This window comes from Myodes glareolus, chromosome 1 (genome assembly GCF_982192425.1).
Source record: "Myodes glareolus chromosome 1, mMyoGla1.1, whole genome shotgun sequence".
NCBI lineage: Eukaryota > Metazoa > Chordata > Mammalia > Rodentia > Cricetidae > Myodes > Myodes glareolus.
The window spans coordinates 68,544,264-68,556,789 of record NC_142026.1 but is presented as its reverse complement, the minus strand read 5'-3'; the positions used below and the strand labels follow the sequence as shown (position 1 = coordinate 68,556,789).

General features: G+C 36.7%; 1 protein-coding gene across 4 annotated transcripts in view; it reads right to left on the bottom strand.

The window, feature by feature from the left end:
* Positions 1–408: 408 nt before the first annotated feature.
* LOC125396011 (sulfotransferase 2A1-like) overlaps positions 409–12,526 on the bottom strand; it is a 57,464-nt gene continuing 45,346 nt past the window's right edge. For 2 of the 4 annotated variants that reach the window (XM_087908899.1, XM_087908910.1), the window contains one exon: positions 10,300–10,489. In XM_087908899.1, coding sequence (XP_087765025.1) covers positions 10,380–10,489 — 110 coding nt within the window. In that variant the 3' untranslated portion in view covers positions 10,300–10,379. Of the gene's footprint in view, positions 902–3,639; positions 3,765–10,299; positions 10,490–12,526 lie in introns of those variants that run through there. The other 2 variants (XR_015738541.1, XM_087908905.1) reach the window with 2 other exon arrangements.

Here is a 12,526-nt window from a genome sequence, read left to right as displayed (position 1 = left end):
TCAAATGGCCAAAAGTCACTTAAGGTCATGTTCAACTTCCTTAGCAATCAGGATAAGGCAAATCAAAACAACTTTCAGACACCATCTGACACATGTCAGAATGGCTAAAATCAAAAACACGAATGATATCCTATGCTAGAGAGGATGTGAAGTAGGGCGAACACTCATTTATTGTGGGTGGGAATGCAAACTTGTGCAATGACTTTAGAATTTACCTTCTTTAATAATATGTCATTAGTTCATATACCATATAATTAAGTATATGTATAACAGGGTATTGAGCCTCCAGAACTATACAGAAAAGTTATGGAAATTAAGAAGGCACTTTTATTCTTTTTTTCTTTTTATTTTTTTTTTAAATTTTACATGCCAACCACAGTTTCCCCTCCTTCCTCTCCTCTTGTTCCCTCACCTCACCTCTCTCCTATCCCCATCCACTCTTCCTCAATCCTCATTCAGAAGGGGTATGCCCTTTCTTGGGACTCAACAATGCCTGATATATCAAGTTGATGCAGGACAAAGCCCCTTCCCTTGCATCATTCTGGAGATGAGAATAGTTTCCAAAGGGCCAGTTTTTGTGTCAGGGTCAGGTCCTGGTCCCAATATTAGAGACCATACAATTACACAATGGATTCAAGTTGATCAAAATATCAAGCTACACAACTGTCACCAGATGCCGAGAGCCTATGTCAGTCCCATGTGGGCTCCCTAGTGGTCCATTAGAGTCTATCAACTCCCAAGAAGTTCAGTTAGTTTGTCTCTGTGTGTTTCCCTCTCATGATCTTGATGTCTCTTGCACATATAATCCATCAGTCCTATCTTCAACTGGACTCCAGGAGCTTGGTCCAGTGCTTGACTGTGTATCTCTGCATCTGCTTCCATCAGTTACTGGATGGAGGGTCTAAAATGACAATTATAGTAGTCAACAATCTTATTATAGCAGAAGGTCAATTCAAGCATCCTCTCCACCATTGCAAGGAGTCTTAGATGGGATAATCCTTTTGGATCCCTGGAAGTTTTGCTGGCACCAGGTTTCTCCATAACACCAAAATGGCACCATCTGCTGTAGAGGCTTAAACACCTGCTCTCAGCCCCTACCCAGGGCTCCTTAGAGTGATGATTGAAATATTTCTACAATAACTTCACATGGTATCTAAGGATCATTTTCTTTATTTCCTCTTTAGTTCAAATTCTCTTTCCCTAATTGCCCATAATTTCTTAGATCCAATTTTCTGTCCCATTTCTATCATTTCTGTTTCTTCTACCTTCTACATTCTTATCTTTACATTCTATATTCTTCCAGTTTTGTTTCTTCTACATTATTATTTTCATTTCTATATTCTGATTCTCTTGTCATTATAAAATCCCAAGAATATATACCTCCACTCATTAGGAACTTGTTAGTAATAAAAGCAACTACAAGCAAATTCTCTGAGACAGAAGTATTTGAAGATATGTAGTAAAACTTATCAGCTAGTTTGTAGACAACTACATCTGCAACTGTTAAAATGGGACAATTACAGGTTACAAAAGTAAGAAACTAAACCAATGACGGATCTAGGGAAAAGGCAAATAATACATGTACTACTTTACATTTCTTAAGTGTAATTAATAATATCTTGACATAGTTTGTCAGCTAATAGCATTTCCTATTACATGAATCTCAGGTCCTAAACAAAAACAGTTAGTATTCTGAATGTAAAATCTTGCATGAGAAACTGGGAAATGCCAATTAAAGAAGCTTAGGGCAACAAAGGTGCTATTGATATCTTGAAGGACTATGATATAACAAGAACAGACACCTCTAATTTCTTTCTAGTTTGCCAAGTCTTCTGAAGGGTTTTGATCTAAACAAGGCAAGATATCTGCAATGCTGCTCATGAATAATATCTGTGAAATTTCTGCTCATTATCTATCTACAAGGACAATTGTCTTTCCAAGTTCCTCTGTTAGTCAGGCTGTTGATAGATTACAGGCTTCAAAGTTTCTTACCACAATATGGAACAAACACTGGGCTATGAGAGTTTGTTTTATATACCAAAATTACAGAAACATCAATATCACCTAGTACATTAGAATTCTAGCCTCCCTCCCCCAACCAACACAATCAGAGTACTTGTCAGGCAGAGCTCCAGGGCCAATCATGATATAATAAGTTCCTTGAGCATTTGGTTAAAGATTTCTCTACCATTGGATTCTGACCTTGGCCTTGGAAATGAAGAAGGACTTGGAAAAAAGATAGATTGGAAGGTAGGAAATGATGAGCCATGGTCCTTCCTTATTAATATATATTGGATATCCTAATTGTGTTTCTATCAAGGGTGAGCATTCCCATATGGGTACAGATTGGATCCATTTGGGATTCCCCTTAGTCAGAATCAAGCAGAGAATCTCAATTAGCCAGTTAGTTCCTAAATAAGAAGAAAAAGTGATGGTCACCCATTTCAAGATTACTTGTGAAAAAGCCTTAAGTAGAATATACAACCATACATTTTACACTGTACCTCTTTCTAAGCACCCAGACATGTACTATTCACAATGTCAACATGGTAGAAGTACAAAGTATATTCATCCAGAAAATTCCCAATTCTTCACCTGGCAAAACTGAGACTCTATATTCAATAAACTCCACCTCCTTATTGAACATTCTTTCCAGTGCTGAGGCTTTATCATTCTACATTGTGCAGTAAATCAGACTATCCCAGATATTTCCAAAGCGTACTGTCGTGGAATCTGTCCAAGAGACTAGCTACTTTCATTTAATTCAATGTCATTGAGATGCATGACTGCTTCTGTAGTGTATGGGTAGTACTGTTTCTCTCTAAGGTAAAGAAATCCCCTTGTGTCTATTCTACACACACAATTGTATCTGTACTTATATGCTCATTTGTCAATGGATGTTTTTCTAACTCCTTTCTCTGAGTTATATTCTGTATACATTTTCTACTTTCCTCTGCTACTATTTTTCCAAGTTATTGTATATTTAATGTCAACAACTGTTGTAGGGTAGCTGCTTGTTGGTTTCTGGCTGCTCAGCTAGTTTAGACCCCAAATAATCACACAGAAACAGTATTAATTAAATCGCTGTTTGGCCCATTTGCTCTAGCTTCTTATTGGTTAACTCTTTTCTTTTTAGATTAAGTATACAGTGTTTTTCCTGCATGCATGAATAAGAGGGCACCAGATCTCATTACAGATGGTTGTGAGTCACACTGTGGTTGCTGGGAATTGAACTCAGGACCTTTGGAACAGTAGGTCTACCTGTCATTTTCCTCCTCTCCACAAATTCTTACATTCATATATTTTTCTTATGATTCTATTTCATCTGTTTATTCTCATCATTCTCTCTCTTCTACACAGAGACAGACCAATACCAGAGTCTGCTTTAGGATATACTCTCATTGCTCAGAGGATCAGCTAAGGCATTCATTGATATTGCCTTAGCTGCTCCTCTGTCTACATAAGCTTTGTTTGAAGTCTTTCTCCCAGAGGAAATGTTCTCACATATAGCTCTGCATATCCACAAAGCATTGAACACATAAGATAAATAAAGAAATCTAATTACTTCCCAAATTAATGAAGATCAAAGCCCTAGACTTCCTCAGATCAATCAGTACCATTCTCACTGAAAGTCCTTACCTGATTTGAGGTAAGTCAGTATGACTGTGTCTTCATCTCTAATAACAAACTTCTCAGGAATTTCTTCAATTCTTTCTTTATCATACTCAAGAGCAGCAAAAGTATTTCTTCAAACCAAAGATATTCTGGCATTGCAAAGAGACCTTTGTGAGTACTGTAAGGTTTCCAAACCTGGTCAACTATTTAGCTTATAACAAATGCTGAGAGACACAATTTATGGTGCAGGCAAAAAATGATTAACATTCTAAAGTTTGTTCTGAGACAATCTATTGATAAGAGAAATATACATTGAAATAGCCAAGCAAAGGTTGCTGTATTAAGCAACTGTGAAATTATTTAGAGATCATTCTGGAGAATCATGAGCCTAAGGTCATGATACAAAACAACAAACTCAGCATAGATTTGGACAAAGAAATGGGGTTTAATTTAAAAAGTTTTTAAATAGAATTTAGCTTTCAGAAAGGTTTGAAATGTGAAAAAATAGAAAGAACATAAAATGTTGACATGTGTAATTATTTTTTCTGTTTTAATTAATAGTTTTAATGCAATTTTTCTCATTTTATATAACTATCTCCATTCCCTCTCCCTCCCCTCCTCCCACTCCTCAAAAAGGCTAAGGCTTCCTATGCGGAGTCAACTTCAATTTGAGGCAAGACCAAGGCCCTTCCCACTATACCTAGCCTGAACAAGTTCCCACTCCAAAAAGAATGTGCTTCTAGATGCCAGTTCAAGCACTAGAGATAAATCTTGATCCTACTGCCAGTGGCCTCATAGACTGTACCAAGCTTCACAACTGTTCCCCACATTCAGTGGGCCTAGTTTGTTCCTATCCAGGTTCCTCCACTACCAGGCTAGACTCAGTGAGCTCTCACTAGCTCAGGTCAGCTGTTTATGTGGGCATCACCATCATGGTCTTGACCCCTTTGTTCATATTCTTCCCTCTCTTGGGTTGGTGTTAGCTCGGCACAGGGCTTCATTGTAGATCTCTGTATCTGCTTCCATCAGTTGCTGGTTGAATGTTCTATGATGACAATTAAGGTAGTAATCAATCTGATACAGGGCAAGGTCCATTTATGCATCCTCTCCACTATTGCTTAGAGCCTTAGCTGGGACCATCCCCATGGATTTCTGGGAATTTCCCCAGTTCCATGTTTCCCACAAGCCCTTTAATGACCCCATCAATCAAGATTTCTCTATCCTTTTCCTCCTTTATTGTCTTCCCCCTTCTTGAGCATCCCATTCTCTCATGTTCTCACCCTCTCCCATTTTTCCTCCCACTCTCCTTGCACCCTCCCTTCTCATACACCTACTAGTTTTCTCAAGGAGGTCTTATTTGTTTCCCCTTCCCAAGGTAATCCATGTATGTCTCTCTTAGGGCTCTCCTTGTTACCTAGCTTATCTGGGATCATAGATTATAGGCTGGTTGTTCATTGTTTTGTGTCTAATATCCACTAATGAATGAGTACATACCATTTTTGTCTATGTTACCTCACTCAGGATGCTTTTTTCTACTTTCATGCATTTGCATGCAAATTTCATGATGCCATTTTTTACTGCTAACTAGTACTCCATTGTATAAAAGTACAACATTTTCTTTATTTATTCTTTGGATGAGGGACATTTATGTTGTTTCCAGGTTGTGGCTTTGATGAATAATGAATAATGCTGCTATGAGTACAGTTGAATGAATGTACTTGTGGTGCATTCTTTTGGTTTATTCCCAAGGAGTGATATTATTGGGTCCTAAGAAAGACTGATTCCCAATTTTCTGAGAAACAACCACACTGATTTCCAAAGTGGTGGTACAACTTTACACTCCAACCAGCAACTTCTCCAGCATAAGCTCTCATTGATGTTTTTTATGTTATTTATTCTTCTCTGGCATAAGATGGTATCTATATTATAGATGTATATGTGTATATATAAAAATGTATTCTGTTATATAATTTATAATGGTAATAGTCCCACAATGTGCCATGGAATACATATAAAAATATCAGTCCCATGCAGGAGAAGACCCCCTTCAGGTTGTTGTTCAGTATAATTCAAAAGAATATCAATTATTTTTTCCCTTGATTGGCTCACAGAATGTCAGGATATGAATCTGTTGCTGAAGCCAAAATTCCCTTCAGACACAGAATCTGTAGGAATTAAGTTGAATGTGACCGAGACCCTCTCTCATGAGAAGTAGTTTTCATAAAGTATAAAGCTTCCAAGAGAAAGGAGCAATCACTCGACTAGTCCAGGTGTGATATCTGGGAGCCACAACAAAAACTGGACTACCAAAATATCCACAATGTTGCAAGAGTGAAAATTTCACCTTGGGGATTTCATAGTTAACTACTTGGGCACAATAAGGGCATAGATCCAAGTTGAGAAAAAGCTAATGACATTTACTTAACCTGTATACATTCTACTTGTTTTCTAAATACCTATCTATATTTTGTATTACTTTATACATAATACCATTCAAAATATCCACTTCCTTACCTCTTCCCACTTCCCTCCCACTCCACCACTCACCATCCCTCCCTCCCCCACCAGTCCTAAGAGAGAGCATGGTACCCTGCCCTGTGAAAAGTCCAAGGCCCTACCCCATCCTTCCAGGTTTAGGAAGGTATGCATCCAAATAGAGTAGGATCCCAAAAGGTCAGTAAATGCAGTAGAGACAAATTTCAGTGGCATTATCATTGGCTTCTCAGTCTGCCTTAATTGTCAGCCACATTCAGAGGGTCCAGTTAGATCCTATGCTCGTTCAGTCCCAGTCCAGCTGGATTTGGTGAGCTCCCATTAGCTAAGGCACACTTTCTTGGTGGGTGGATGAACCCCTCGTGGTCCTGACTTCCTTAATCATATTCTCACTCCTTCTGCTCTTCAACTGAATGTTGGGAGCTCAGTCCAGTGCTCCAATGTGGATCTCTGTCTCTATCTCCATCTGTCACTGGACAAAGATTCTATGGTGATATTCAAGATAGTCAAGTCTGATTACAGGACTGGGCCAGTTCAGGTACCCTCTCCTTCACTGCCCAGGATCCTAGCTGGGTAGATCCCCAGGGATACCTGGGAATTCCTCTAGAGCCAAGCCTCTTGCCAACCCCAAAATGGCTCCATTAATTATGATAGCTCCGTCACTGCTCCCATATCCATCCTTCCTCCCTCTCAACCATCCCATTCCCCCAAGCTCTCCATAAGCCTCCCCTTCTCCCTTCTCTCTCCTCCTCTCCTCTTCCCCCTGACCCACATGCTCCCAAATATTTACCTTGTGATCTTGTCTGCTTCCAATTTCCAGGAAGATATATATATATATATATATATATATATATATATATATATATATATATGTATGTATATATATATATGTATATATATATATTCCTTTGGGTTCACCTTATTACTTAGCTTCTCTCGGATAAGGAACTATAGGTTCTATGTCCTTTGCTTTTGGTTAGAAACCACTAATGAGTGAGTGCATACCATATTCGTCTTTTTGGGGTCTGAGTTATCTCAGTGAGTACAGTATTTTCTATTTCCATCCATTTGCATGCAAAATTCAAAATATCTTTGTTTTATACCACTGAATAGTACCCTAATGTGTAGATGTCCCACACTTTCTTTATCCATTCTTCCATTGTGGTTGTTTCCATGATCTGTCTATTACAAATAATGCTGCTATGAACATAGTTGAACAAATGCTTTTGTAGTATGATTGGGCATCTCTTGGGTATATTCCCAAGAGCGGTATTGCTGGATCCTGAGGTAGGCTGATTCCCAATTCCTGAGATATTGCCACACTGATTTCCAAAGTGGTTGCACAAGATTGCATTCCCACCAGCAATGGATGAGTGTCCTCCTTACTCCACATCCTCTCCAGCATAGGCTATCATTAGTGTTTTTGATTTGACCCATTCTGACAGGTGTAAGATGATATCTCAAAGTTGTTTTGATTTGCATTTCTCTGATATATAAGGAAGTTGGACATGTCTTTAAGTATCTTTTGACAATTTTATATTCTTCTGTTGTGAATTCTCTGCTCAGTTCAGTACCCCATTTTTCAGTTGGGTAATTTAGAGTTTTAATGTCAAGTTTCTTGAATTCTTTATATATTTTGGAGATCAGATCTTTGTCTGATATGGGGTTGGTGAAGATCTTCTTCTGTTGCCTTTTTGTCTTAATGAATGTTTCCTTTGCTTTACAGAAGCTTCTCAGTTTTAGGAGGTCCCATTTGTTCATTGTTGCTTTTATTGTCTGTGCTACTGGGGTTACATATAAGAAGTTGTCTCCTGTGTCTATGTAATGCAGGTTACTTTCCACTCTTTCGTCCACCAAGTTCAGTTTGATTGGATTTATATAGCTGTCTTTAATTCATTTGGACTTGATTTTTGTGCATGGTGATAGATATGGATCTATTTTCATTCTTGTACAGGTTGACATCCAGTTATGCCTTCACCATTTTTTAAAGATGCTTTCTTTCTTCCATTGTATAATTTTAGCTTCTCTATCAAAAATCAGGTGTTTATAGGTTTGTGGATTCATATCTGGGTCTTCAATTTGATTCCATTGGTCAACTTCTCTGTTTTTATGCCAATACCAAGCTGTTTTCATTACTGTAGCTCTGTAATAGAGTTTTATGTCAGGGATGGTAATGCCTCCAGAAGTTACTTTATTATATAGGATTGTTTGGGCTATCCTGTGGTTTTTTTTACATATAAAGTTGATTATTGTTCTTTCAAGGTCTGTGAAGAATTTTGTTGGGATTTTGATGGGGAATGCATTGAATCTATAGACTGCCTTTGGTAGAATTGCAATTTTTACTATGTTGATTCTACCAATCTAAGAGCATGGGAGATCTTTCCATCTTCTAGTCTCTCCTTCAGTTTCTTTCTTCAAATACTTAAAGTTCTTGTCAAATAGACCTTTCACTTACTTGGTTAGTGTTACCCCAAGATACTGTATGCTATTGTGGCTATCGTGAAAGGTGATGTTTCTCTGATTTCCCTCTCTGATTCTTTATCCTTTGTGTATAGGAAGGCTATTGATATTTTTGAATTGATCTTGTATCCTGATACACCACTGAAGGTATTTATCAGCTTTAGGAGTTTCCTGATAGAGTTTTGAGAGTCACTTATGTCCACTATCATATCATCTGTAAATAACAAAAGTTTGACTTCTTACTTTCTAATTCAAATCCCCTGATCTCCTTGTTGTCTTATTGCATTTTTTAGAATTTCAAGCACTATATTTAATAGATATGGAATGAGTGGACCGCCTGCCTTGTTACTGATTTTAGTAGGATCACTATGAGTTTCTCCCCATTTAATTTGATGTTTCCTCTCAGCATGCTGTATATTGCTTTTATTATATTTAGATATGATCATTGTATCCCTATTCTATTTAGAAAGTTCTCCATTTCCTTTACATTTTTCAATTTTGTGGAGCATATATTTTGTAGTATGACCTAATGATTCTCTGAATTTCCTAAGTGTCTGTTGTTATGTCCTCCTTTTCATTTCTGATTTTATTCACTTGGTTGCTTTTTGTCTTCCTTTTGATTAGCTTAGATAAGGGTTTGTCTATCTTGTTAATTTTCTCGAAGAACCTACTCTTTGTTTCATTGATTCGTTGTGTTGTTTTCTTTGTTTCTATTTTATTGATTTCAGCTCTCAATTTGAATATTACTGTCTTCTACTCCTTTTGAGTGAGTCAGGTTCATTTTGTTCTAGAGCTTTCAGGTGTCCTATTAAGTCACTAATGTGAACTTTCTTCATTTTCTTTATGTGGGCACTTAGTACTATGAACTTTTCTCTTAGAGTGTCCCATAGGTTTGGATAGGTTGTGCTTTCATTTTTGTTGAATTCAAGGAAGTCTTTAATCTTCCTTAGACTCAGGGGTGGTTCTGTATGACTTTCTATGACTTTCAGTGGTTTCTATGACTTTGTAGGCTTTCTGAGAGTATTATTGTTGCTAAATCATAACTTTTCCTTGGTGATCTGGTAAACACAAGAGTTACTCCATTTTTTTATCTGTGAAGGTTTGCTTTGTTACCAAGTATATCATCAATTTTAGAGAAGGTTCCATGAGGTGCTCAGAAGAAGGTATATTCTTCTGTGTTTGGGTGGAATTTTCTATAGGTGTCTCTTAAATCCATTTGATTGATGACATCTGTTAGTTCTCTTATTTCACTGTTAAGTTTCTGTCTGATTGACCCATCCATTGCCAAGAGTGGTGTTTTAAAGCCTTCTACTATTAGTGTATGGGGTTTGATGTACAATATGTTTTAGCATTGTTTCTTTTACATGTGTGAGTGCCCTTGTATTAGGGCATAGACGTCCAGGATTGAGACTACATGTTGATGGATTTTTCCTGGTATGAGTACAAACTGTCCTTTTCCATCTGCTTTCACATTCTTTGAACACTAGAAAGGCTTTAATATTTTTATTTCTTCTTTGATGCAGAGGTGGTTAAATAGAGCATGTTCAATTTCCATGAGTTTGTAGGATTTCTGAGTTTAGTCTTGTTGCTAAATTCTGTGTCTGCAACTCTTCTGTCCCCTGAAGGTACTACACACAGACATGTGTATAAACACACACAATACAACTAGTGCAACTCTACTACTACTACCATTACTACTAACACTACTAGTAAAAGTTTAAAACTACACAATTCAGTAACAGGATTTATTTTATTTTCACACCTAGTCATTCACACTCCCAAATACATGATTTAATGATTTTGAGAACTTATTACCATGGGAACAGCCCTGGTGGAAAACCAACCATCTTCTCCTGGAACACTTTATCAAAGACTTCAGCCTGGGCTACTGTAAAGTGATTCTTCCAGTCTCCAGTTATGCCTGGAAATGTGAAGCAGACCCAAAAATGGGTTAATAATGATCTTAAAACTATCACTCCTTAACTTAATATGCTCTTACTATCTGCTTGACAATACCCATAGAATATATAAATTAGAAATACCAGAGACTCCCTGGTTATTCCTTCATATTTCTTGAAATAATATGAAAACATGCATATACCTATATGGAAATAATGCCCCACCTTCTCTCTCATCATGTCAACTACACAATCTAACTATATCAGCACTAGCTCTGACTTGTCTATTATTCCTGATTTGCACTACATCTGCTTCGATCACAATGTCCAACCCAGCAGAATTTTCTTATCTTAATTTTCCAAATAGAGTTTAATTATTTTTTCTACATTTCAGTGTTTACTTATAAAAGTTCTGCAAAACATTCAAGCAACTTTTAAAATATCTTCTGAAATTAATTTTAATTGTGTGTAGATGCACATGAATGCAGGTTCCTGCAAAGATTGGAGGCAGAAGATCCTTTGTAGCTGAAGACACGCACAGAGGTGAGCTACATGGCTGTCATATTGATGATTATATAAGATTCTGGAGTCCTAGGAAGCTACAACTGTAAATGTCGTAGGATTCTATTTTCAGTCAGTATAGTGTTTTGTGATGCCTGAGGATCTAAATGATTTCATCCCCTGCCATTTTTTACTGTTCTTTGGTTTTGATTACTGCATTCCGATGTCTCTAGTTGTAATCTTAAATTGTCTAACTGTTCATACTATATTGTGTGTTCCTTCACCTGGAGTGCTTATATCTTCCATGTAATCATGTCTTGTTCTTTTTGTTTCCATATTAATGCCATTATAATTATTCCTTCTCTTCTTTCCATATAGAACTCTGAAGCTGCTATTCTTGTATTTAATTTCATGGTTGTGATACATTGATATTCTCTACTAATTTCCATTTTGTATACATGCATGGAGTATGTATCCAAAATATTTGAATGGTAAAATAATTCTTAAATTGCCTTATGCTTCATTTTCTAAAGCATATCAGACATAGAGAACATACTCAGTATGGAATTTTTTAAAACATTCCAAAATAAGTGAGAAAAGTATTGGTATTGTTCCATTTTGCTGATGAAGAAAAATTCATCCCCGAGATGTTAACAGGCATGATAGTGATGTTTTCATATTTGAAGCCAAAAAGATAGGGCATAGAAATCATCCTTATCCTTATCATATTGCATACATTTTTGGATTTATCTGTTAGTTATGTATATAACATTCTGTGTTCATGTATTTCTTAGGCCAAAAGAGGACACCAGATCTTATTACAGATATAGTGAGACATCATGTGGTTGCTGGGAAGTGAATTCAGGACATCAGGAAAAATAAACAGTGTTCTTAACATCTGAGCTATCCCTCCAGTTCATCTCAACACTTTCTGTATGTTAATTTTAAATCCTCAATAGTATATATGAAAGAAAATATAAGGAATATAAGTAAATGGTAATTAATGATATACCACATTCAAATAATATACCATTAATTGATATCACTATGAGAGTGTCATCTCTTATAATGACAACTTATCAGTATCCATTTCTACTCTCAGCTTCATTTTTATCATTATCATTAATACAGGTTTATTTATTGTTTCCCACAGTACCTGTGTCTCCTAATAAGCCAGAATGGATACTGACTACCAGAATCTCAGCAAATTCAATATGGCTGCCCATTTGAATGAATGAGTCTAGTTAAGAGAAGCATAACTTTGCAGGTACACAATGATGCTCTAAGTTCAAATATGTCAAAAATCCTGTGCATTTTACAAATGTATATTTCTCATCATTTCTTCTTTCTAAAAATCTCAAACTCTGTTGTGTCAGGGGACAAGATAACCCTACATATATGATGTTTTAACTCTTGTTGGAAAGGAACTTACTCATAGATTTTGTGGCTACATGTCTCACAATATATTTTGTCCAGAGCATTCCTGGCCTTTGTTATGGCTTGAAAATAGTGGGATTCTCCCTAGTTCTTCTTTCCTCTGTGACTCAGATTAATGTATT